Source organism: Engystomops pustulosus, chromosome 5, assembly GCF_040894005.1.
Source record: "Engystomops pustulosus chromosome 5, aEngPut4.maternal, whole genome shotgun sequence".
Taxonomy (NCBI): domain Eukaryota; kingdom Metazoa; phylum Chordata; class Amphibia; order Anura; family Leptodactylidae; genus Engystomops; species Engystomops pustulosus.
The window spans coordinates 194,416,530-194,444,293 of record NC_092415.1 but is presented as its reverse complement, the minus strand read 5'-3'; the positions used below and the strand labels follow the sequence as shown (position 1 = coordinate 194,444,293).

Here is a 27,764-nt window from a genome sequence, read left to right as displayed (position 1 = left end):
GATTCCCTTCAAAAAATATGCAGCAAAACCGCTTTCAGCAGAAAAAAACAGTCTATTAAAGGGGTGGTATGCTGATAGGGGGCAGTTTCCATAGAGTTTACAGGCGGTCCCCTACTTAAGAACACTCGACTTACATACAACCCCTAGTTACAAACGGACCTCTGGATATTGGTAGTTTATTGTACTTTAGTCCTAGGCTCCAGTGATCAGCTGTAACAGTTATCACAGGAGTCTGTAATGAAGCTTTAGTGTTAATTCTGGTTCTGATGACAACCCAACATTTTTAAAATCCAATTGTCACAGAGACCAAAAAAGTTCTGGCTGGGATTACAATGATAACATATACAGTTCCAACTTACATACAAATTCAACTTAAGAACAAACCTACAGACCCTATCTTGTATGTAACCTGGGGACTGCCTGTAATAGGAAAAAAAGAAAAATGGGAGGGAGAGTCTTCTGGAGAGTTTTCACTGTATATCAAAAAAAAAATCAAACTCACTTTATCAAGTTGACAGCCACAGTGACCCCTAAAGATCCTGACGGCAGATTCCTTTGTCCCTTCTAAGCCCTTCCCTAAACTTTCCTCCCTCACTAACTAAATAAAAACTTTACCTTTTGTGAATGTAAATTAACTTCAGAAGCTACTGGGGCGTGGAATAGCCTGGTCAAGTGCCTTGTAGCCTCTAAAGTCTTACCTCTCAGCGCGGCCATGCAGCGACCGGCCCCACCCACGCATGCGCAGTACCTTCCAGCCTACTGCCGAGAAGAGCCAGAAGTGACCCCTAATCTGACCCCTCAGTGGGCGTCTGTCAGCTTTACTAGCAAGATGGAATCCAGCAGACATTTCAGAATGTAATGAAACAGTGAGAGGATGATAAAAGCCAAAGTAAGAGGAGAAGGAAGCACTTTCCTCTCAGAACATATATTACACAGTTTATTACAGTCACTTGTACTATGAAATTATGCAAAGTTTACCAAGATGTTAGTGATAATTTTAACTAGTCTCGGACCACCTGCTGACTTTAGCCGTCAGCCGTCATAGGTCCAGATTCTGCAGCAATGTCTTTAGACCCTAGGGAGAAGGGAGATGCGGATTATTAGGCTTCTGCTCGATCTGTTCCTCACTGCATAGCGCTGAAGCAGCACAATACAACGAGAGGAGAGTCGGCGCTGCCGCCACCTCTATGGACGTCATCGTCGGGTCTGTAGGGGTTAATCAGAGCTCCTGGGTGTGATCAGCCCTCACAGGGGGCTGTTTCCCCCAATAACTGGGGCTCTTATAGATACAGGAAAAAACTTGTAAAAGAAAATTAAAAATGTAAAAATAAAATTTAAAAAACACAAACACAGTGAGAATGTCCCTCAGGGACAAAAAAAAATATTCATAAAAAGAAATTCACATTTCCTCATATGATTAAAAAACAATACAAAAAAGCCTTTTTCCACTTTTAACCCCAAATAAGTCTATTTTTACCACCGAAAACTGGGAAAACCTATTGACTCGAGTATAAGCCGAGGGTGTAGTATACAGCCAGCCCGTCCCCATGTAGTACGCAGCCAGCCTGTCCCCATGTAGTACGCAGCCAGCCCGCCCACCATGTAGTACGCAGCCATCCGGCCACCATGTAGTACGCAGCCAGCCCGTCCCCATGTAGTACGCAGCCAGCCCGTCCCCATGTAGTATGCAGCCAGCCCGTCCCCATGTAGTATGCAGCCAGCCCGTCCCCATGTAGTATTCAGCCAGCCAGCCCCATGTAGTATACAGCCAGCCCCCATGTAGTATACAGCCAGCCCCTGCCAAAAAAAAAATAAAAATCGTTACACTCACCATCTGGTGTCCGGATCATTGGCGAGGCTCCCGATCTTCAGCGCGGGTCCCGGCGGACCTCTTCTCTCGCCGGCAGAGTCACGTCCATGCGATCTGCCAGCGGGCGCACACTATGATGCAGCGGTGTGGCTGCTGATGAAGTCATCAGCGGGGACACCGCCACATCATAGTATGCGCCCACCGGCAGATTGCATGGACGCGCCTCTGCCGGCGAGAGAGGCAGCAAAAAAATCTTGAGGTAGCACACACACACAAAAAAAGAAGTTATGACCCTTAAACCGCCACATACCAAATTCCGCTAAAAATGACCAGGACGTTAAAGCTTTTTTAAGGCCAAGTCATTAAGGGGTTAAAAATATAAAGTAATAATAAATAACACATACAATATGAAAAATATATAAGTCCACATCATTTTACAAATACCATACAGCGGATTTTATATAACTACAGTTGATAGACTATATACTATATGTTAAAAAACAATTTTTATGCCCTAAAAGCATGCAAAAAAAAAACCTTAAATAATTATTACCTTATACAGGCAGTCCCCGGGTTACATACAAGATAGGGTCTGGAGGTTTGTTCTTAAGTTGAATTTGTATGTAAGTCGAAACTGTATATTTTATAATGGAAGTTTTAGACAATTTTTTTTCTTTTGCCCCAGTGACAATTGGAGTTTCAAAATTTTTGGTGTAATTGGACCAATAATTATCAATAAAGCTTCATTACAGACACCTTACAGCTGATCATTGCAGCTTGGGACTATAGTAACATCCAGAGACTTCACCAGAGATCACAGTGAGCAGAGGGGTCCGTCTGTAACTATGGGTTGTCTGTAAGTCGGGTGTCCTTAAGTAGGGGACCGCCTGTAATTACATATTAGAGAGTCTCATGATCTCATAACAACTGGTGTTATTTGTCTAAATATCATTATCTAGTTTTTAAGTATTTTTGAAAAATTTTAAATGTAAGTAATAAGGATAGAACTGTGCCCTCTCCTTCACATGAGGCTGGGTATAAGACATAGTACGGTTTGGTTACTTTGTAGAACTTTGTAATTTATACTCGTTTGCTCGCTCTGCAAAAAGACGAGTTTCACATTTACTTAAAAAGCTTATTTTTCTCTATTACTCCAATTGATCGCCTGCACAACAGTGCCCCCTACTGAAAGCAAATTGCAGTACATCAGTACAGGACATAAGACGTCAATTACAGGCAGTCCCCGGGTTACATACAAGAAAGGGACTGTAGGTTTGTTCTTAAGTTGAATTTGTATGCAAGTCGAAACTGTATATTTTATCATTGTAGTTCCCGACAATTTTTTTTCTTTTGCCCCAGTGACAATTGGAGTTTCAAATTTTTTTGCTGTAATAGGACCAAGAATGATCAATAAAGCTTTATTACAGGCACCTTACAGCTGATTATTGCAATCTGGGACTATAGTAACATCCAGAGACTTCACCAGAGGTCACGGTGGGCAGAGGGGTCCGTCTGTAACTATGGGTTGTCTGTAAGTCGGTTGTCCTTAAGTAGGGGACCGCCTGTACTTATAAATATGAGGATTAAAAAGAAAACAATAAGTTGAAGGAAACATTAAAAAAAAAAGTTTAATTGAATGATGAAAAAAAAACTGAAAAAAAATAATTGTTATGAGGTTAAGTGGAATAACTAAAAAAAAACTAAACTCTTAAAATAAGAAGTTGAATAAATAAAATATTACAGCTCATCCAAGAGGAGAATGATAAACCGATATATAAACAGGATAGGAAAATTAATACAAGAATTCCTAAAACTATCCAACATATAGAACACATTTCATACAATACTCGCCACCAGATTACAACAGATACAGAAAAATGAAGCAAGGAAAGCACATTTATACTAAACCAGGTGCTTTGTGGCTCCTCAGGGGCGGAGCTATGCTGTTAATACTTATGTGTAGATCTTATGTTTTAACCCCTTCGTGTCTATGCCATTTTAGACCTTTAGGACTAGGCCTGATTTTTTTTTAATTTGCCCTGTGTCATTATAGGAGGTTAGAACTTTGCGACGCTTTAACATATCCAGGGGATTTTCAGAATGTTTTACCGTCACACATTGTACTTCAAAGTAATAGAAAAACTTTGATGATATCTTTTGTGTTTAGTTATGAAAATAATTGAAATTTGGCAAAAATTTCTGAAAATTATTCATTTTCAAAGTTCAAAATTTTCTGCTTTCCAGGCAGATAGTCATGTCTGCTTTATATCGGCTCAGGGTTTTATGCATCCTCTCTCTTTTCTAGGTTTTTAGGAGGTTCAGAATTTTGGGTGCAATTTTTCTCATTTTTATGAAAATCGCCAAAACCCTTATTTAGAGGCACCTCCTCAGCTTTAACTGACTTTGAGAGGCCTAAACAGCAGTAAAACCCCATGTATCACGCCATTTTAGAAACTACACCCCTCAATGTGTAAAAAAATCAACTTTAAGAAGTGTGTTAACCCTTTAGAGGCTTCACATGGGTTAAAACAATATGGAGGTGTAATTTACAAGCTGTCATTTTTTTAGACAATGTATTAATTTTGGCCAAAAATTAAACCGTTACAAAGTATTAAATGACAAAAAACTCCACAAAGTTTGATACCCAATGTCTCCGGAGTATGAGGATGCCCCATATGTGGTGGTGACTGCTGTATGGGCGCACGGCCGGGCATAGAAGGGAAGCTGCGCCATTCAGAGCAGATCTGCAATGTCACATTTTACAGGCTACAAAATGTTTATTTTTTTGTAATTTGGACATATGGGAGATTATTTTTTTTTGTGGATGAGATCCACTTTTCAGGGACATCATTTACGGGGGGGCTCAATAGCCAATAATCAGATTTTATTAACTCTTTCTTGGTGGTGGTTAAAAAAATCATTAATTCTTGTTTATGGTTTTTAGCATTTTTTTCGCCGGACGTTCACCATTCCATAAAAATAATGTGTTATCTTTATTCTACGGGTCATCACGATTACGGCGATACCCCATTTATATGGCTTTTTTATGGTTAACTTGTTTTGCAGAATATAGAACTCATTTTGTGAGAAATTTGCTCGTTTTTGCTTCGCCATGTAACAATGGGCAGAACATTTATATTTTTTTGTTTACAGAGCTGGTTTAGAGCTAATTTTTTGCGGGACAAGCTGTACTTATTCTTGGTATCATGTCGGGGTAAATTTTACTTTTTGATTACTTTTTATGCGCTTTTTAGGAGGTCAGATGTGAAAATGTCATAATTTTTGCACTTTTTTTGTGTTTTTTTTTTTACGCCGTTCACCGTGCGGGTTCAGTGACGATTTTTTTTATTGTACGGGTTGTAACGGACGTTGTGATGCCCAATAATGTTGTGTTTTTTTGGTGATTTTCACTTTATGTTTTATTGTATTATTGCATGGGATGGGACTTCAAGGGACTTTTATTCTTTTTTAATAATTTTTTTTAATTGCACTTTTTTTACTGTTTTATTTTGTCCCAGGGTGGGACATGAACAAGTGATCATTTGATCACTTGTTCATTGTAATATACTGCAATACTAATGTATTGCAGCATATTACATAGTCAGGCTATGCATTCTGCATAGGCTGACATCAACACTGTTAGATCGTGCTGTAAGCACGATCCTAACAGGCTTCTAGTAAAGGCAACCCTGGGGTCCTTATCGGGCTTCAGGGTTGCCATGGCAACGATCGGCACGGAGGGTGCCAATCGTGGCGGCGATTCACCATAGACGCTGAGGTCACAATGACCGCGGCGTCTATAGGGTTAAACAGCCGGGATCGCGATAGTTGCGATCCTGGCTGTTACTGCGGGATCCCGGCTACCGCGTACCGCCGGGAACCCGCAGCGATCGCCTGGGCTCAGCTTCTGAGCCCGGGTGATCGCCATGACGTGATACTACGTCAAGGTGCAGGAACGACCCGAATCCTATGACGTAGTATCACGTCAGGGTGCGGGAAGGGGTTAAACGAAATCTACCATGAAAATCCATCCTGATAAACCAGGGACATTACTCATAGATCCAGGCACCGGGACTGTGGTAATCTTCTTATATTTGTTATCCATGGTCTCCTGTCTTCTAAAATCAATATTCATAATTATGCTAATGAGCCAGAAAGGCTACAGACATGTTATAAGAATACCTCCAACAAACAGTTACATTGTTCCCACTTCCCCCTCTGGGGGCTTTGATAACTCCCCCAGAAACCTTCTGACTCATTATCAACATTTTACAAGTTACAGAGGGAGGGGGGGAGGAGGTGCTGAGGGAGCAGTGGGTAGGGGAGATTGTGTAACAGCCTGTAAAGCCCCAGCATGGTGGGGCTCTGGTAACACCCTCCATAGCCCTTCAGGCTCATTAGTATAATTTTAAAAGTGGGTGGATAATAAATATAATAAGATTTCCATAGTCACAGTGCTTGGATTTATGAGTAAGTGTCTCATCCAGAGGGACATATATATGAGAGTAAATATACTCTCTTAGGTTAGTGCTCCAATTGAGCTTTTTGGGACACTAAGCCACTGTTCCATATGCACCTGTGGATCGTTTAGTGCCCCAAGTAACCCTGAAAGGGTCCCCTTAAAAAGGTTTTTCTAGATCGGTTTGTTGTCTGTAACCATCAAGACACACAGGACTGCGCAGGAGCTATACACACACATACAAAACAAATACAGGCAGTCCCCTACTTAAGGACACCCAACTTACAGATGACCCCTAGTTACAGACGGACCCCTCTGCCCCCTGTGACCTCTGGTGAAGTCTCTGGATGTTACTATAGTCCCAGGCTGCACTGATCGGCTGTAAGGTGTCTGTAATGAAGCTTTATTCATAATCCTTGGTCCCATTACAGCAAAAAATTTTGAAACTCCAATTGTCACTGGGGCCAAAGAAAAGAATTTTACCTCAAAAGTTGATTATAACATAGAAAATAAAAAAAAAAATCTCAAATTTTCTTCAACTCTTTATTACCTTCACTACATTTCAATGGTAATGAACGTTGTATAATAAGGTGACCTCTACATCCCGAAACATGGAGGCCAGGATTAAGCTCCGGACGATAACGACTTCTCCTTCCACTAATTGGCGGAGCAATTTTTAGCAGGAGAGGAATGAAGGAAATCTGGTGAATAGATTAGAAATCTCAGGTAGAAATCGTGACGGCGGCAGAATCTCACACGACGCGGCAATCAGCGGCCATTACTCTCCAGCCTCATGACTGACAATATACTTTCCTAATTGGCCGCTCCACGGACACAATGAATTAGGCGCCGAGGAAGAAGAATTATTTTTATACCCCTGAAGAGTCTACGGTCAAGACAGGAGGGAGATTTCCCAGAATTCCCCCAACCCATCAGAACGCAGCGCACATATTTTCTTACCGTCAACCGGACGTATTTATGCCAAATCCAGACAAACAGGGACAAACACGCGTTCGCGTAAATGCCACAAATATGGAGGGAAGATGCTAATTTGACCTTAGAATAACAGTCGGCTCGCGTCTGCCAGAGAGGATCACGTCTCGCCGAGCGTCATCCGCACAGACAGTTAATTAATGCACTTTATTGGATTAGGTCAAAAATGTCGGAATCTCTGTTAATGTGAACCTGGACATACGGGAACGAGCGCCATGGCAGCTCATGTAATGTCTTCCGACAGGTCGGGAGCGACTGGAAAACAATAAGAAGGACTATGACAGGAGAGGTAGTGGCCTGAGGAGACCTGGGAGGACTTGACTTCAAGTTTTCACCCCATCTTAAAGGGAATTGGTCACCAGCATTTACACCACTAAAGTACCACCCCCCTCTCAGGTAAGGGATGAAATGATCTTCCCTCTTTTGTCGGAAATATCACCCGTTTACCCAAAGTCATAGGCAAAAGAGATGAAAAGAGACACTTTTATAGGCTGCAGGGCGAGTGTCACTTTAGAAGCGCCTAAATTCTTGTTTTTGGTGTCATAGTAAAGATAAGAATCTCACCTTTCAGACCACATTGGGATTGTGGTGCTGTGATCTACAGAACCTGAGATACAGGCAGTTAGATGCATAGTTGGTAATGCGAACTGCAGATAACGCTCCAATTTCCGCCTTAAAGGGATTTTAAAGAAATTATACAAAGAAAAGTACAAGAATAGAGATGAGGGGGTGCGATTGAAAGCCGAACAGCCAATTTGGCAAATTGACACCTTGCTACTAACCATGGCGGTTATTGGCCAGGGGGACACCACCCAGAAGACAGACTACGGGTCTGCTCAGCTCTATAAAAGAACCATTAAGGTCACCCACATTCTACTTAACCTAGTAAAGTTTCTCTTTAATCCCTTACTCACGCGTGACGCATCTGTACCTCAAACGTCAGCTCACAGACTGAGCCCTCTCCATACAAAGTGGGCATTTGCTGCATATGGCAGCAAACACCCACCATTAAAGGTGTTATCCGGGTATTAAGCCCTGAGGGCAGGGCTGGGGAGGGCTATTTAAAAATAATAAACGTGTACTTACCTCGTCCAGCGCCGCCGATGTCCCGCGCCGCGGCCGGTCTTCTCTGTGCGCAGGTTTCATTACAAAGGTGCATAGGGAGTTCCGGGCGGCCGGAAGCTCCCATCCGACACCATCTCCCAGCGCTTACAACGCTGAGAGATAGGGACGGATGGGAGGAGCCGGCCACATCGCGGACCGGAAGCTCCCTGTGCGCAGCTTCCGTGCCCCTGTAAACAAACAGGGGCACGGATCGAAGGGACCGCGGCGCAGGACATCGGCGCCGCCGGAGGAGGTAAGTACATGTTTATTGTGTTTAAATAGCCCTCCCCAGCCCGGCCATAAGTAATTTTTAAAACCCGATCGTGAGTGTTAACCTTCTGATTGTTACTGGCGAAGCCATCGGCAACATGGATGCCGCCATCTTGCCCGAGATCCACGATCTGTCGCCATAACAGCCTTGGGTGTTTGTAAGACCTGAGGCTGTATAGTTTCTGATCATTATTCCCAACGTTGAACCCTGTAATAGAAAATAGCGCCCAAATGTCCAAAATGTCACTTTTTCGCCATTTTGAAACATATAAAAAGTTTTGGGAGGACCCTATTATGTCACTGTTCAGTCCTTTTGGGGTGTAATGCAGTTCCTAGATCCTAGTAAATGCGTATCTTTGAAATAGGGTCAGGAAGTAAGAGTTCTCCTTATGGAGACTTTGCCAATTAAGCTCGCCTTAAAGGCATGTAGAGACTTATTGCCATTGCTGCTCCACTAGGTTTGGCTTAATCCCACATCATGTCAGTAACCTTCTTGTTGGCCATGCTTGGTGTTTAGGAGACGGCCTTACAGAGGTATTATTTTCCCATTGCCACCTGGAAAACATATTTGCATATTTACCACAACTTTTTGAACCAGATTTGTATATGTGTTAACATATGCGCTAACATTGTGTTTTGTAAAAGCAAATGTTAATGCAATGTAATTAGGCAAATCTCCTCCGCTGATCTATTGTGTTTCAAAACGCATCGTAAACGCCACGTGTGGACGCAGCCTTAAGTAAATCTAAATCTGAAATTATACTCCACCACCAGCGCCTGCCCGAAAGGAGAGGACAGCAAAGCAGAAGGAGCGCTAATGCTACTTAGAGACAAAGTGAATTTTTAAAATCAGACCAGCCTTCTAATATGTATAATAAATATATGGTCGCACTCCTGGTCATAACCGCTAGTGATTAAGTGGTAGACGTGGCAGTGTATGGTCGTGACCAAGCAGCATCATGGTCCTAGTGCACAGGACCTGGTACTCGCCTCAGGCCATCAATGAGCAGCAAGACTATGACCAAGCTCCACCGTCATCTGGTTATAGAACAGAACGTTAGGCAGCACGATGGCTTAGTGGTTAGCATTACAGCCTTGCAGCGCTAAGGAGTGGGGTTCAAGTCCCAGGGTCAACATCTGCAAAGAGTTTGTATGTTATCTCCGTTTTTGCGTGGGTTTTCTCTTGGTCCTCAGTTTTACTCCCACACTCCAAAACATACTGGTAGGTTGATTAGATTGTGAGCCCTGTGGGGACAGGGACTGATGTGACAAGCGCATCGCTGCGTAATCTGTGGGTGCTATATAAATAAAGGAATTATTATTATAATAAAGCTTCTCTCCCATAATTCTAATGAACAAGTTTTGTGATGATGAACTCATGAACTCCCCCCAGCCCACAATGTCCTCAGTTTAAAGCCAATGACATAAAAAAAGTTGCCAAATATTCCAATAATAACTAATAAAACTCAAAATAATCCAGAGTGGAACAGGATGATAGGAGACCCATACAGGGTAACACCCCAGGTCACGCCTGCACACCCTATAGAAAACATACATGTCACATATGAAATCCACCGACCTGGCTATGGGCAGTAAATGTATGTGCAACAAATAGTTATAAGAAATGTAAATGTATCCATTATGTAGATAAACAAGACTTTTGTCTCCAATTAGAGGCCGTAATCCTGTACATAGCTAGTGCTGAGGCCGCGTTCACACGTAAAAAGCATTTGAAACGCATCAAGGAAAACCACACCCTATAAAATCAAACGTTCACCAAAACACATGCATTTCAGAACGCAACGAAAACGCGTCAGAAACGCCACGTGTGAACGCGGCATGTGTTTCCACTTACACGTTCCACTTAAAACCGCATCTCAACTGCATCGTTATCAGTTTTGCCGTAGTTTAGGTGCAGTTTCATAATTTAACGAGTGAAAGACATTAAAGGAAATCTACCATCAAAATCCATCCTGATAAACCAGGGACATTACTCATAGATCCAGGCACCAGGACTGTGACAATCTTCTTATATGTGTTATCCATGGCCTCCTTCCTTCTAACATCAACTTTTATAATTATGCTTATTAGTCAAAGAGCCTCTTTGGGGGTGTTACCAGAACCCCTCCTTACTACAGCTTCACAGGCTGTTACACTGTACCTTCCCACTGTGTGCTGAGGCATAGGGATGGTGCAGTGCTGAGGGAGCAGCAGGGAGACCAAGGAAGGAGGACATGGATAACAAATATAAGAAGATTACCACAGTCACGGTGCCTGGATCTATGAGTAATGTCCCTGGTTTATCAGGATGGATTGTGATGGTAGATTTCCTTTAACTGAACAGGTGAAAATCATATATTGAACATCAGTTCAGTTAAAGGGGTTTGCCAATGTTCTCAAATCTTAATCACCTACTGTTGTTCCCACAATAAAGATAACTTTTAACCCCTTACTTTACAATGTTACTCAGTGTTATTGCTGTTTTAGCTCCTATCACTCAGTGATGGTCAGTGTAAGATTCCAGAGTGTGGGCGGGGACTCTGTAAGCAGACACTTCATGATTCCTCTGTGCTATGAGATGCTGTGTGCTGACAATGTGCTTAGATTATCAAGGTCCAGGGTTTATCTACACCGTCATTTAGCTTCTGAAGATTCTACTAGTATCTGACACATAGAAAAAGAGATGAGAAAGATCAGAGTCATGAGATGGATATAAGACACAATGACACACTCTGCTATCTCACCTAACTAAACACACACTTAAAGAAGGGCAGAAAGTAACTACTCCCTCTCTCCCCTGCTCCTGCAGTACAGGAGATTCATGTTCATGTGAGAGGAACCTGCTCAGACGGGAAAATCTGCCGACCATAATCACAACTGAATATATGGTCATATCCAATGCCAACCGTTACACACAACATCAGGATCGATAGAGACAAGTTAGAATTATATCTGTTGAACGCTGCATTTTTGTTAAAAAACACTGAATTCGAGAATGTGTTATTTTGTCACCCTGAGTATATTTAAAGGGAACCTATCACCAGGAATATCATTTTTAGCTGGTGACAGGTTCCAAAAGCCTATACTACACCTATTTAAAAAATGCCTTTGTCAACATTCTGAATCATATTTATAATTTATAAAACTTTCACATTACCTGGCTCCCTGCCAGCAGCGTGTGGCGAGTCCCGGATGGGGGAGCAGCTGCAGCAGCCTATGTCTCAGTCTCCTCTCCTCCACACTCATTCCCTCCCTCCCCTGTCTGCTCAATGAACATGACAGGACGTGGTAATGGGGAAAGAGGTAGAGGAGTGTTGAGGAGAGGAGACTGACACAGGCACACAAAGGCTGCAACTGTCTCCTCCCCAGGGACTCACTACATGCTGCTGGCAGGGAGCCATGTAATGTGAAATAAATGATTCAGAATGCCGACAAAGGAATTTTTAAAATCAAAATATCATAGGAACCTGTCACCAGCTAAAAATCACATTCCTGGTGACACTTTAAGAATTGCAATGAGTAACTGCAGCCTGAGGAGGGAAAACAAATCTTTCTGTTAGTTTGGTACAATGTATAGTTCTGGACCACAGGCTGTTCAGCTCAATAAGAATTATATAGACTGGACACAATTTTCTCCACTTCTCAGCTGAGAGCAGGAATCACTATGTACAAGATTTTACTTCCCATTCATTGGCTATATAACTGTCAAAGATGGCCGCATACAGTGATACAGTATAGCTAGCAATGTCATAGATAAACAATAGATTCTCATGATCGGTGTGGTTTCCATCAGAGGGACCCCCAACCAATCACAATGTTGTCCCCTTTTCCTTAATAGGGATAGAAGTGAACATCAAACGTTACCTACAAGAGGACTAATACCCAATGCCAATATATCATTGCCATAGCAGGTTTCCCAACCACCATGTAGTTATATCTCTCCATGCCTGAGAGAGGTCAGGGCAGGGCATCCCTTTAAACCCAGCTTCACAAAATACACTTTGTGACAAGAACTGATCCAATCATACAATCCAAACAATAAGTCATGGACCCACCAGATCCGGAGTAGATTTGGGCTACTTACTGGTCAGCTTGTTGTGGCTCAGGATCAGCTGGGTGATGTGTGACAGTGTGACTGGAAGAGAGAAGACACAACCTTGAGAATGTGATATCCATAGTCAACCAGTAAGCAGCAGGCCAGGAGGACCTTCTTTAAAGAATCTCTGATCCATAGGGATCTGAATTCTGGGACCCCCAACTAATAAGAGAAAGTCCTCTGAGAGATTAAAGAGGGAGATCCAACCTGTGAACCTTATGGAGCTTGTGAATCAGCCGTCCTAAAGGTCAGCGGGGAATGAGCACAGGTTTGGGGCATATCAGGGGAGTGTTTGAGGGCAATTGTTGGGGGTTCCGCATTACATTACAGCCTCACCCCTGCACAGCGTTGCTCTATCCATCTGGCCGTGCAGAGAACTGCAGCACAATCATGGCAGCCAGAAGCGTCACCTCAAACATGTGAGCAGTAGAAAGAGCGGCTGCAGAAGGTGTTGGCTGCCGGATCCTCACCGAGAAGAGGTTTATCCCCAATCTCAATACTTGGGACAACCCCTTTTAATGCCTTCATGCAGTTTGCATATGTTCCTGAAGCTTTTACATTATCACTGCATACCCAAAATTTTAAAGGGGAAATAGCGTGTCCCCTGCACATAGTGAAGCTGAGGTCAGTACTGCTCAATGTGCATGCGCCCAATGTTAAATGACACATGCACCAGGGGTCCAAGTCACCAGATCACTGCCACTTAGGAACTGGGTATCCGACAGAGAGGAGATCCTAAAAGCCATTTTGGTGGTATAGCAGCCCCAAACCGGAAAGGTTCCCTTTCATGATCAGAGGGGGGGTCTTACTTCTGTGAGAGGGCGACATTGTGCATAGAAAGATTTTAATAGGGCGACGAGATGCCGGACCTGCACCGATCATAAAGTGACAGCATATCCACAGATGTGACACGACCTTATGGCCCGGGATTAACTACCTAATCATCAGAAGGATACAGTATAGTGATGGCGGAGGATCTGATCATTAGTCCTAGTCATAGATAATACAGGATAGTGATCCGTAGTCGTACTCACACAGGCCGGGGATGTCCAGCATGTTACCAATGCCCCGGTCAGACATGTCTATGTCGGTGATGTTCTTCTCCCGGCTCTCCTCCACTATCTTCTTCAGTGACTTGGACATTGTGGAATCTAAAGAACACAGAAAACATCAGTATAAAGAGAATTACAGTATAAGAGAACTACAAGTCCCAGCAAGTGCAGGAGCTGCCCCAGGACACTAGTCCTGTCTAGTATGGTGGCTCACAGTTACTCGGTTGTAGCCTGCACCCGAGCTGTAGGTGGGAGATGCCCGCACACACCCGACAGGAAGTCGCCCCGAGCTGTAAAATTACTCACAATCCTAATAAGGCAAATTCCACTCCCGGTCTGTGGATGGAAAGCTGCAGGAGCGTCAGCCAATGGGAGCGAGGCGACCTGCAACGTTCTGCTGACTGTAACCAATCAGGAAGCAGCGAACGCTGCGGCAGCCAATCAGAGCCCCACAGGAGGGAGATGGATACAATGTCACAGCCGGAGAGAGGAAGCGGCTTGTTTTGCTTCCGCCGTGCAGACTGTGCGGTCTTGGGCGGGGATGCGTCTTTAACTTGCGGTACTTGTGAAGTTTTAGTGCAGGAATTTGGGAGTCTGGGAGTTAGTTAAACTTTGAGAAGTTAAGTTTATGTCACTGACTTATATAAGGAGCGGTATAACCAGGAGTGAAACTGAACTCAACTTTGGTTAAATTATGTATTTTACATTTTTTTCTATCCCATTGACGTAGCTGTAGGAAAGTTTTTGCTTTTTGAGGGGGTGTCCATAAATCTACTTTAATGGAGCTTTTAAAAAAAAAAGTTAAAAAAAAAAATCACACATGGCCCCTTCTGCTCACACATGCCTGTCAGTGAGGTGGCAGCTGTGTAGAGGTCAGCGCTGGGGAATAGGGTGGACGGTACAGGAATGGAGGAGCCAAGTAGTTTTTATTTTTTTACTTGTTTTATCAATGCAACATGTAAGCGTCCTACACTTTTAGCCCAGAGTGGAATATGGTTTTTTAGTCTGAGTAGGAGCACAATGGTGATGTTCAGACTCCTCACATGATAGCTGAAAAAAATCACTGGCCTTACTGGATGGTGCATGACCCTCTGAGCCAATCCCTGGTCTCACTGGATGGCACATAATGACTTCCTGAACCAATCACTGGATGGCGCATGACCCCTGAACCGACCTCTGGTTTCACAGGATGGCGCGTGACCTCATAATCTATCTCTTGCCTTACTGGATGGCACATAACCCCTGAACTAATCATTGGTCTCACTGGATGGCGCATGACCCCTGAACCAATCACTGGATGGCACATAATGACTTCCTGAACCAATCACTGGATGGCGCATGACCCCTCAACCGACCTCTGGTTTCACAGGATGGCGCGTGACCTCATAATCTATTTCTTGCCTTACTGGATGGCACATAACCCCTGAACCAATTATTGGTCTCACTGGATGGCACATCATGACCTCCTGAGCCATTCACTGGCCTCATTGGATGGCTGATGACCTCTGAAACAATCACGTGATGGCGCATGACCTCGGAACCAATCACCGGTCTCACTGGATGGCGAATGACACCTGAACCAAACACTGTTTCACTGGATGGCACAAAATGACCCCCGGAACCAATCACTGGATGGTGCATGACCCCTGAAGCAATCATTGGATGGCGCATGACCCCTGAACCAATCACTGGATGGCGCATGACCCCTGAACCAATCACTGGTTTCACAGGATGGCGCGTGACCTGAAAATCAATCTCTTGCGTTACTGGATGGCACATGGCCCCTGAACCAATCACTGGTCTCACAGGATGGCGCGTGACCTCAAAATCAATCTCTTGCCTTACTGGATGGTGCATGACCCCTGAGACCTCGGCTGCCATGGACACCCATAGACAATGACAGGGGCACCCATGGGGTGACCGGGAGTCGTCTCCCTCTCGGTGCTTATATGCCCTGGTCTGTTACATTATCCCATGACCGTAGCTATTACAGGAGATAGAATAATGTCCTTGTCACCTATTACTTTTCATGTGTCACTTGTGTGACCTGCCATTGGCTGCAGCTGTCAGGTGACGTCATGGTGACCTGCGCTTTGTGTGTATAAAGATTCCTCTTTTAGGACGACAACCATTGATTACAGTGATAGATTTCCCAGTCATTTCAGTGGCCTCATTCACGCTTCTGTACAGAAACCATTTAGAAGACAAAGTAAAAATTCTCCATTTTTTCACAACTGCAGGGTTTTTTTTTAGTCAATGAACACCAATTGCAGGCAAGTTGTTTAACCCCTTAGTCGCTTTCATTTTTTCTACAGTGGTCTTGAAGGGTTTAATGGGCTATTCCCGTCACACAACAATGATGGTATATCCCTGTGCTGTAGCTTCCAATGCTGTTTAATGTCTCACCTTCTCCCTGCTTCCTCAGCATCCCCCTCTGCCTGTAGTAATCTCACACAGTGGGAGGGGGAAAATTCTCCTGCACAGTGTAACAGCCTGTGAAGCTACAGCACGGAGGAGCTCTGGTAACACCCCTCTGGTCCATTAGCATAATCTTACAAGTTGATTTTAGGAAGGAAGGAAATCATAGATAACAAATATAAGAAGATACCACAGTCACAGTGCCTGGATCTATGAGTAATGTCCCTGGTTTATCAGGATGGATTTTCATGGTAGATTCGTTTGTTTGAAATGTATCACAAGGAGTAACTTAATTTTAGTTATAGAAAATAGTAAAGATTACTAGAAATCAGGCAGAAAGTTCTGCGCATGAGCAGCGGTGCGGGGGAAGTGTATGGAGCGACCTCAGCCAATAGCTGCAGAGCAGGAAGTGATGTCGGAGAGATGACAACTTTTATCAAAATATTTTTATTTGCAAATATTTCACAACATTGATTCATAGAAAAAAAACCCCCACATTCCTCATTATTCATTGCATGTTTTATTACGAAGAGATCGGCAAACTTGGTGATTTGGCAAGAAAGGTGCAGTGTTATACATGGGAGGCTGCTGAGAGCGCATGGACGGCTGGAGTCTGTATCTATCACTTCCATCCGTCTTTGCTTTTGGATCTTCCCTTCATCTGTTCTATGAACTCCAGACAATTCTGAAAAATGATGGGATCACAGCGTAGTCTGCATGAAACTTAATAAACATGTGATGAGAGGAGCCGTTCACTTCAGCGAGGTCCCCGTCCTGGAAGATAAAATATAGAAGGGGAAATTTATAGTAAAAGGATTATATTATAGTATAAAAAATATAGAAAAAACACAGTTTACCCTGCCTGTCTGTGTAATCTGGAAGGTGGTAGGGGAGACCTGCTCTGCTCATTGTTACAGCCTGTGAAGCTAAAGCACTAATGACCTCTTGAAACACCACCCAGAGCCCTTCAGGCTCATTAGCATAATATTAAAAGTTGATTTTAGAAGGAAGGAGGACATGGATAACACATATAAGGAGATTACCACAGTCCCGGTGCCTGGATCTATGAGTTAGTGTCCCTGGTTTATCAGGATGGATTTTCATGTTAGATTTCCTTTAATTCTCAGTAGTCTCAGGACTAACTGCTATGATGTCTCCTATACACTGCACACACAGAGAAGCATCTGATCCATAACTCCGATTCAGCAGGATCGTATAGGGCATTATAGAGAAGTACTGACTCTTGTGCTGCAGTCAGTACAGCACTTGGGGTGAAATAGAAGCTTCAGGAAATCTACCGTCCAAATCCATCCTGATAAACCAGGGACATTACTCATAGATCCAGGCACCGGGACTGTGGTTATCTACTTATATCTGTTATTCATGGTCTCTTTCCTTCTAAAATCAACTGTTAAAATTATACCAATAAGCCTGACGAGCTGTTGTAATGTCTCCATTTCCGCGTCTGCTCCCTCAGCACATTGATGCAGGAAGGAGGGTGAGGCAGTGTAATAGCCTGTGAAGCTACAGCACAGAGGGGCTCTGGTGATGCCTCCACAGCCTTTCTGGCTTATTAGCATAATTTTAACCGTTGATTTTAGAAGTCAGGAGACCATGGATAACAAATATAAGAAGATTACCACAGTCCCGGTGCCTGGATCTATGAGTAATGTCCCTGGTTTATCAGGATGGATTTTGATGGTAGATTTCCTTTAAAGGGTCTGAGCTGCAATACCAGAATAGACCTACAGACCAGGGTGGTGCTGTTTCAGTAAACAAAGCAGACCCTTTATTCTATCTGGACAACCCCCAAAATGAATGTGAATGATGAATAAAGGCACAAGGCTGAGCGTTTCCCCCTCCAGCCACCAGGTGGCACTGCAGCCTTGAGTAAAACTATGATAAAAGTTTTGGTTTATATAAAACGTACCGATCCACAAAGTGTTCTTAACAGTGTTGAGGCAGCGTCGGGTCCATCATAAATTCTCAGGTAATTCTTCTCACAATTTCCGGGATCATCGATGGTGAAGGCAGGGAAGCCGAGGCTGATCGTCCTCCCCGAGGGAGCAGCCACCTTCCACTCACAGTCCGTGTTGTTACCGTAACTTGCAGGATATTCAGGACTAGTAAATGAGCCGTGATCCCCGAAAAGGGTCCCGCCACAACCTGCAGATGACTCAGTGGGTAAATGCACTTACATTCCAATATCATAAACCTCTCATGTGCACAATAATCTCTCGTCATATAATATACTCAACATTTTATAGGGTGATATTGTATATACAGGACCAAGTCAGCACAAAGAGGACTGGCTGGACCCCCATATTCCGACCCCCCCTAGATCCTCCTCATCTCCAAACACCTACAACATCTCAAAATCTAATACCAATCCGTGTTAGGAGCTTGTGAGTGGGGGCAGCCAAACTAGAGAGGAGATAAGTTAATGAACCGCCCCGGTCTGAGGTTTGGTTTCTTACCCAATTTTACAGGTGGAGCCTGAGGCACAGGGTAATGTAAGAGGTGGTGCCCTGGGCCTCATGGCCACCCCCAATGTGCACTGAACTGCTCATTTACATACAAATAATATGTAATAATAATATGCACGGAAGTAAGAGGTGATAAAGGATTAAAGACATCATCTACACAGCCACATGTGAGATACCAGGGACATTACTCATAGATCCAGGCACCGGGACTGTGGGACTCTTCTTATATGTGTTATCTATGGCCTCCTTCCTTATACAATCAACTTTTATTATGCTGGAGGTATGTTACCAGAGCCCCTCCATGCTGTAGCTGCTACATTCCCCCTGGACTTCACCCCCTCCGTCCGCCTGCTGTATTCTCACAACCTGTGAAGCCACGGCACGGAGGGACTCTGGTAAAGCTCTCCCCCTTATGGCTCATTAGCATAATTTTACAAGTTGATTTTAGAAGGAAGGAGTGCATGGATAACACATTTAAGAAGATGACCACAGTCATCTGGATGTGTCTGGATTTATGAGTAATGTCCCTGGTTTATCAGGATGGATTGTGATGGTAGATTTCCTTTAAAGGACACCTGTCATCAGGTCTCTGCCACTAGTCCTGTCACCTCTACCTGTTGGAGCAGCTCACAAGGATCCATCACAGCCTTTATCTAGTTATTTCATACATTAATCATTATAAAATCATCTTTTCTTTATTATGTAAATGAGGCTGGTCACATGGTCTGTTACCCCTCCCCTCTCCTCCCCCTGCTCATGTCTGTGTGTGATGTATAGTAAAGCATGGCTAGTGTGTGCTGCATCTGCTGACATGCTGCATCCTCCTAATATACAGGTGAGAGACACAGACATCAGCTACACATGAATCTGACATGTTCTGCTGTAACATGGCTGCAGCCTGGAGCTGTTGTATCTCTCCTATACACACACACACATGCACACACAGGCTGCAGGGGGCGCCAGCACCAGGAAGCACATCATTATACAGCCTCACATCATTATACAGGCTGTCAGTCATGCACTGGGGGTGTGGCTGTGCCTCCCACTCATGAATAAGGTGGACAGCTTGAATATGCTAATGCTTCATTGGACATTTCACAGGTCATTTGCATACAGCTTTAGGACCTCATTGCTTAGGTTTACAGGCATGTAGAGGGACAATGAAGGGATAGAGGCAATGCTCTCTAATGGCAGTTTATGAAAATATATTTAGTTTAGGGGGTTATTTTGCATGACGGGTTCTCATTAAATCCTTTACATTTTCCTAGAAATTTGAGTTTTTGTGTATTTTGGTTTCTAATTAGGAATTTTAAATTAGTTTTGGCGTCCGGTGTGGAGTCCAGATTTATTTTTGGATATTCATGAAGTTCCAAAGCTGTTGTGAATTTCTTTTCTGAAATTTAGATCTGGGTAGGGATGTGAATTTATTTAGGGGCTTGTTCTGAGATCTGATATTCTTGTTATTACACATTAGATCTGGTGGGACAATTGGGAATATAAGTTGTTAGGATGTGTGGTATTCTGTATTTATCAGGGTGATTGATTTTACTTTGTAACTTTGTGAATTTAAAAAGTATAAAAACAAAGAGAGATCTGATCTGGGAATGTAATTTTATTTTGGGGCTTGGTCTGGGATCTTAATTTTTTTTAGACACCAGGTCTAAGTTCTAAATTTTTTTGGAAACCTAGTCTGTAATCTGAATTTTTTTTCAAAATGGGGGGATTGAATTGATGTAGAGGCTTGGTCTAGGATCTGAAAATAATTTTAATACATCCCCTTTGCACCTACCCTGTTTTTTTTTTAAAATTACATTATGGGTCCACTGTATTTTCCCTTAGGGTCCAAATATTCCGTAAAGCAGTCTGGTCCAATTGATATATATATTTATAAACAACTATAAATCACCCCCCCCCCCCCCATGGTAACAACCTCTATTACCGATTATCTTTGTGTTAGCTCTTATTCATGAGGAGCTTTTATTAATACATAGTTAAATTATATCAAACCCAAAAAATATATATTGACCCACTTACTCCTAGAAGTAGCAACCTGGTAGTTCCCTGCAGAAAGATCAGCCCCCTTTACCTGGAATTGTCCAATCTTTCTCATAAATTGCTCATGTGCCTTTACTGCTTTCATAATAATCCCTGAATATTCATCAAGTGATTCAGCACAACTTCTACTCACTTTGGTTCTGTGATTCTTTGTTTACATGTCTGAGCTCTGATGAATAGGAGGGGCTGTAGCAGGAGATTATGACTCATCCTGCTCCCCCCTCCTCTCTCCATGTGTCTGTCTGATGGACTGTGAAAGAAAGACTCAGTTTCTTACCAGTTGGAGACGACGTCCAAGTAATTTCATATCCGTCTTTAGATGTGATAATATCAGATTTGAAAAACAGATGAAGAATATTATTTTTGGGAAAAATCGGGTTGGGGAGAGTGTTTCCACAAAGTGTAGCCAGTAGCGGGGAGTCACGAGTGCTGCCATTTCTTACCTACAAATTACCAAAAGGGGGGAGAATATTTCAGATTAATAGATCAGTATAAAGGTCATCAGGGAGACACATGTTGGTGATGACAGGGCATAATTTCATTCCTGATGGGACCAGAAGCATCAGAAACTAAGGCCAAGGGTGTCGCCAAAAGGGAATTTCCCTTTAAGTAATATAGTTATAATTTATGAGTGCCCTGGGCTTCAAATATCCAAATTTCCTTTGCCCAGTAAAAGATAAAACTTTGTCTGGTGACAGTCACCACTAGAGGGAGCTCATTACATGTGGTTCTCTTATCACTCACATCATCCATATGGATCGCAGGGGCTAGAAATGAAAGAGAAAGTCGGGTAGAATTCTGACTACAGAACGCACTTACTTCTAAGAAGTCATAACATGTGGAGCTAATGTCTTCTAGATGAAATGAATGGAAGAAGAGGGATATTGAGTGTTTCTCCGGAGCTCTGAGGATTATGTCACATTCCAGTTTGTTTGGGTAACTCCCCGGCCATCCTGGACTTTTTAGGTAACCAAATGACTGGTTGTATTCCCGGCTACAGTCTGTAATGAGAAGAAGGGGGTCATCATTCATCAGTATATATATATATATATATATATATATATATATATATATATATATATGCATAGGGCAAAGATGTATAGAGGTAGTATGAAGTAGTTGAGACTGTAACCAATGACTGGAGAGGAAAGGAGGTCAGCTGACCCCTGTCTTCGAGATAGGTGCATTGCCGGCATGGGACCCAAATATGTCACCTATTTCTAACATATCCTGTGGATATGCTATGAATACTATACATGAGGACACCCCTCTAAGAAGTTTGTCATTTATTAGTCAAACTTTCTCTGATCACAGACATTAGATGAAAGTTGTCCAAAACTTACAAAAAATAATAATAATTCCTTTATTTATATAGCGCACACAGATTACTCAGCGCTGCACAGAGCTTGTCAAATCAGTCCCTGTCCCCATGGGGCTCACAATGTAATCAACCTGCCAGTATGTTTTGGAGTGTGGGAGGAAACCGGAGGACCCGGAGTAAACCCACGCAAACACGGAGAGAACATACAAACTCTTTGCAAATGTTGACTTGAACCCAGGTTCCCAGCACTGCAAGGCTGTAATGCTAACCACTGAGCCACCGTGCTGCCCCTTAATCTAGATATGATATATTTGAACCAAAAAGATTAAACTTACTGGCGATTTGATATGTAAAAGTGAGGCCATTGCCAGAAACGAATTCCTGTGACTTAAAAGTTATAACCGCTGTACGTCCATAGGAATAAAACTCTGGTATTTCAAAGGTTTCATTGCCGCAATATCTGTGGACCTGTCCTAGGGCACCCTGAAGATGAAAAAAGTATAATACAGGATGTAACTCAGGATCAGTACAGGATAAGTAATGTCATGTATGTACACAGTGACTGCACCAGCAGCAGAATAGTGAGTGCAGCTCTGGGGTATAATACAGGATGTAACTCAGGATCAGTACAGGATAAGTAATGTCATGTATGTACACAGTGACTGCACCAGCAGCAGAATAGTGAGTGCAGCTCTGGGGTATAATACAGGGTGTAACTCAGGATCAGTACAGGATAAGTAATGTCATGTATGTACACAGTGACTACACCAGCAGCAGAATAGTGAGTGCAGCTGTGGAGTATAATACAGGATGTAACTCAGGATCAGTACAGGATAAGTAATGTCATGTATGTACAAAGTGACTGCACCAGCAGCAGAATACTGAGTGCAGATCTGCAGTATAATACAGGATGTAACTCAGGATCAGTACAGGATAAGTAATGCCATGTATGTACACAGTGACTGCACCAGCAGCAGAATAGTGAGTGCAGCTCTGGGGTATAATACAGGATGTAACTCAGAATCAGTACAGGATAAGTAATGTCATGTATGTACACAGTGACTGCACCAGCAGCAGAATAGTGAGTGTAGCTCTGGGGTATAATACAGGATGTAACTCAGGATCAGTACAGGATAAGTAATGTCATGTATGTACACAGTGACTGCACCAGCAGCAGAATAGTGAGTGCAGCTCTGGAGTATAATACAGGATGTAACTAAGGAACAGTACAGGATAAGTAATGTCATGTATGTACACAGTGACTGCACCAGCAGCAGAATAGTGAGTGCAGCTCTGGGGTATAATACAGGATGTAACTCAGGATCAGTACAGGATAAGTAATGTCATGTATGTACACAGTGACTGCACCAGCAGCAGAATAGTGAGTGCAGCTCTGGAGTATAATACAGGATGTAACTCAGGATCAGTACAGGATAAGTAATGTCATGTATGTACACAGTGACTGCACCAGCAGCAGAATAGTGAGTGCAGCTCTGGAGTATAATACAGGATGTAACTCAGGATCAGTACAGGGTAAGTAATGTCATGTATGTACACAGTGACTGCACCAGCAGCAGAATAGTGAGTGCAGCTCTGGAGTATAATACAGGATGTAACTCAGGATCAGTACAGGGTAAGTAATGTCATGTATGTACACAGTGACTGCACCAGCAGCAGAATAGTGAGTGCAGCTCTGGGGTATAATACAGGGTGTAACTCAGGATCAGTACAGGATAAGTAATGTCATGTATGTACACAGTGACTACACCAGCAGCAGAATAGTGAGTGCAGCTGTGGAGTATAATACAGGATGTAACTCAGGATCAGTACAGGATAAGTAATGTCATGTATGTACAAAGTGACTGCACCAGCAGCAGAATACTGAGTGCAGATCTGCAGTATAATACAGGATGTAACTCAGGATCAGTACAGGATAAGTAATGCCATGTATGTACACAGTGACTGCACCAGCAGCAGAATAGTGAGTGCAGCTCTGGGGTATAATACAGGATGTAACTCAGGATCAGTACAGGATAAGTAATGTCATGTATGTACACAGTGACTGCACCAGCAGCAGAATAGTGAGTGCAGCTCTGGAGTATAATACAGGATGTAACTCAGGATCAGTACAGGATAAGTAATGTCATGTATGTACACAGTGACTGCACCAGCAGCAGAATAGTGAGTGCAGCTCTGGAGTATAATACAGGATGTAACTCAGGATCAGTACAGGGTAAGTAATGTCATGTATGTACACAGTGACTGCACCAGCAGCAGAATACTGAGTGCAGCTCTGGAGTATAATACAGGATGTAACTCAGGATCAGTACAGGATAAGTAATGTCATGTATGTACACAGTGACTGCACCAGCAGCAGAATAGTGAGTGCAGCTCTGGAGTATAATACAGGATGTAACTCAGGATCAGTACAGGATAAGTAATGTCATGTATGTACACAGTGACTGCACCAGCAGCAGAATAGTGAGTGCAGCTCTGGAGTATAATACAGGATGTAACTCAGGATCAGTACAGGATAAGTAATGTCATGTATGTACACAGTGACTACACCAGCAGCAGAATAGTGAGTGCAGCTCTGGGGTATAATACAGGATGTAACTCAGGATCAGTACAGGATAAGTAATGTTATGTATGTACAGTGACTTCACCAGTAGCAGAATAGTGAGTGCAGCTCTGGGGTATAATACAGGATGTAACTCAGGATCAGTACAGGATAAGTAATGTCATGTATGTACACAGTGACTGCACCAGCAGCAGAATAGTGAGTGCAGCTCTGGGGTATAATACAGGATGTAACTCAGGATCAGTACAGGATAAGTAATGTCATGTATGTACACAGTGACTGCACCAGCAGCAGAATAGTGAGTGCAGCTCTGGGGTATAATACAGGATGTAACTCAGGATCAGTACAGGATAAGTAATGTCATGTATGTACACAGTGTCTGCACCAGCAGCAGAATAGTGAGTGCAACTCTGGGGTATAATACAGGATAAGTAACGTCATGATCGGTGTGACTTACCGCAGGTGAGTCTTTGACCTCCAGGTAGTTACTGGAGCAGTCGGTTCCAGCCTGAAGATGGAAGGACTGAATCTTGACTTTTACATTTTCCTTTTCTGGAGAGTCAATGGTCCACATACAGTTTGTGAATGGTGGGTAGTGATTTGGATAATTTGGTGACGTTGTAGTAGTTATAGATGACGTTGCATTGTAGACTCCTCCACATAACACTGCAATAAGGAACACTATGGTCATTTCTTATGTCCATCTGTTATGTCTTTCTATACTAAAATGTCAACTAACTAGAAGATCCAAGTTTAATTAGTTTCATCAGCCAGGTCATTATGGTCATCTGGATCACCTTGTCTCACCGCACCGGGACCTGGCTGGACAGGGGTGCCGCAAAACATAGGACTCGTCCTATCTTATGCTGGATTGTGGACGAGTCCTCTCGTCCTTCTATGCAGAGGGGAGGGGTGAGGAGCACTCCCCCCCATCTTCTTCCCCCCCGGCCATGGCTCTTCCGTCCTGGGTGGTGTGCATGTAGCCTAAGCTTGAGTGGAGACGCCTCATTGACTAGAGAATACTCACAATCAGACATGATATAAGTAGCGTTGAAGCCGGCCAGCTCCACCATCCAGTCGGTGACAAACCACACGGTGAGAGTGTTGCTTGATGATAGGAAGTGCGCAGGGAGAGCGGAACCGCAGTACGTTCCCTGTAGACTGCTATTAGTGCTGCTGCCATCAAATATCTGAAATAAGAGAAATCATTACTAGGACGGATAAACTGACCAGCAGGTATTACCCACATGACGCTTATAGGTGAGAAGATGTTATTTATTTTAGGTGAGATCAAAATTTATGCAGGAGTGGGTGTATCTGTTATTAATTCACTTACAATAGCAATCTGTCCAAGATGAGTATGCGCCAGACCTCAAAATGTGAACAGTAGGTCACACAGGCTGAGGTCCAAAGTAGGTGAAGTCACTACGCATGCACCATATTTTGCGGAGTGGGTGTATACACCATTACTTTTCTTGTGCATCACAGCATAGTGAGCCCACAACATGAAAAATAGGTCACTGAGGCTAATGCACACAGCAGGTGAAGCACTGCGCATGCGTCATATGTTCCGGAGTGGGTGTATACACCATAACTTTTCTTGTGCATGGTGCATCATAGCATAATGAGCCCCCAACATGAAGAATAGGTCACTATGGTTAATGCACACAGCAGGTGAAGCACTGCGCATGCACCATATGTTCCGGAGTGGGTGCATACACCATAACTTTTCTTGTGCAGGGGGCATCATAGCATAGTGAGCCCCCAACACGAAGAATAGGTCACTAATGCTAATGTACGCAGCAAGTGAAGCACTGCGCATGCGCCATATGTTCCGGAGTTGGTGTATACACCATAACTTTTCTTGTGCATAGTGCATCAGAGCATAATGAGCCCCCAACACGAAGAATAGGTCACTAATGCTAATGTACGCAGCAAGTGAAGCACTGCGCATGCGCCATATGTTCCGGAGTTGGTGTATACACCATAACTTTTCTTGTGCATGGTGCATCAGAGCATAATGACCCCCAACATGAAAAATAGGTCACTGAGGCTAATGCACGCAGCAGGTGCAGCACTGCGCATGCGCCATATGTTCCGGAGTTGGTGTATACACCATAACTTTTCTTGTGCATGGTGCATCAGAGCATAATGACCCCCAACATGAAAAATAGGTCACTGAGGCTAATGCACGCAGCAGGTGCAGCACTGCGCATGCGCCATATGTTCCGGAGTTGGTGTATACACCATAACTTTTCTTGTGCATGGTGCATCAGAGCATAATGACCCCCAACATGAAAAATAGGTCACTGAGGCTAATGCACGCAGCAGGTGCAGCACTGCGCATGCGCCATATGTTCCGGAGTTGGTGTATACACCATAACTTTTCTTGTGCATAGTGCATCAGAGCATAATGAGCCCCCAACACGAAGAATAGGTCACTAATGCTAATGCACGCAGCAGGTGAAGCACTGCGCATGCGCCATATGTTCCGGAGTTGGTGTATACACCATAACTTTTCTTGTGCGTGCTGCATCAGAGCATAATGACCCACAACATGAAGAATAGGTCACTAAGGCTAATGCACACAGCAGGTGAAGCACTGCGCATGCGCCATATGTTCCGGAGTTGGTGTATACACCATAACTTTTCTTGTGCGTGCTGCATCAGAGCATAATGAGCCCCCAACACGAAGAATAGGTCACTAATGCTAATGTACGCAGCAAGTGAAGCACTGCGCATGCGCCATATGTTCCGGAGTTGGTGTATACACCATAACTTTTCTTGTGCATAGTGCATCAGAGCATAATGAGCCCCCAACACGAAGAATAGGTCACTAATGCTAATGTACGCAGCAAGTGAAGCACTGCGCATGCGCCATATGTTCCGGAGTTGGTGTATACACCATAACTTTTCTTGTGCATGGTGCATCAGAGCATAATGACCCCCAACATGAAAAATAGGTCACTGAGGCTAATGCACGCAGCAGGTGCAGCACTGCGCATGCGCCATATGTTCCGGAGTTGGTGTATACACCATAACTTTTCTTGTGCATAGTGCATCAGAGCATAATGAGCCCCCAACACGAAGAATAGGTCACTAATGCTAATGCACGCAGC

General features: G+C 43.5%; 2 protein-coding genes across 4 annotated transcripts in view; both read right to left on the bottom strand.

Moving 5' to 3' along the window:
• The window catches only part of RSU1 (Ras suppressor protein 1), a 96,718-nt gene extending 82,503 nt beyond the window's left edge, over positions 1 to 14,215 (bottom strand). Inside the window, exons 1-3 of one of the 3 annotated variants that reach the window (XM_072154225.1) lie at positions 14,091 to 14,215; positions 13,767 to 13,883; positions 12,721 to 12,771 (exon numbers count right to left, since the gene is read on the bottom strand). In XM_072154225.1, coding sequence (XP_072010326.1) covers positions 12,721 to 12,771; positions 13,767 to 13,875 — 160 coding nt within the window. In that variant the 5' untranslated portion in view covers positions 13,876 to 13,883; positions 14,091 to 14,215. Of the gene's footprint in view, positions 1 to 12,720; positions 12,772 to 13,766; positions 13,884 to 13,998 lie in introns of all 3 variants that reach the window. The other 2 variants (XM_072154224.1, XM_072154226.1) reach the window with 2 other exon arrangements.
• Positions 14,216 to 16,687: 2,472 nt separating this feature from the next.
• Positions 16,688 to 27,764, bottom strand: part of CUBN (cubilin) — a 119,021-nt gene continuing 107,944 nt past the window's right edge. The window contains exons 61-67 of the mRNA XM_072154223.1: positions 25,673 to 25,835; positions 25,103 to 25,311; positions 22,400 to 22,547; positions 21,563 to 21,744; positions 21,021 to 21,186; positions 18,133 to 18,368; positions 16,688 to 16,976 (exon numbers count right to left, since the gene is read on the bottom strand). Coding sequence (XP_072010324.1) covers positions 16,869 to 16,976; positions 18,133 to 18,368; positions 21,021 to 21,186; positions 21,563 to 21,744; positions 22,400 to 22,547; positions 25,103 to 25,311; positions 25,673 to 25,835 — 1,212 coding nt within the window. The 3' untranslated portion in view covers positions 16,688 to 16,868. The remainder of the gene's footprint in view (positions 16,977 to 18,132; positions 18,369 to 21,020; positions 21,187 to 21,562; positions 21,745 to 22,399; positions 22,548 to 25,102; positions 25,312 to 25,672; positions 25,836 to 27,764) is intronic.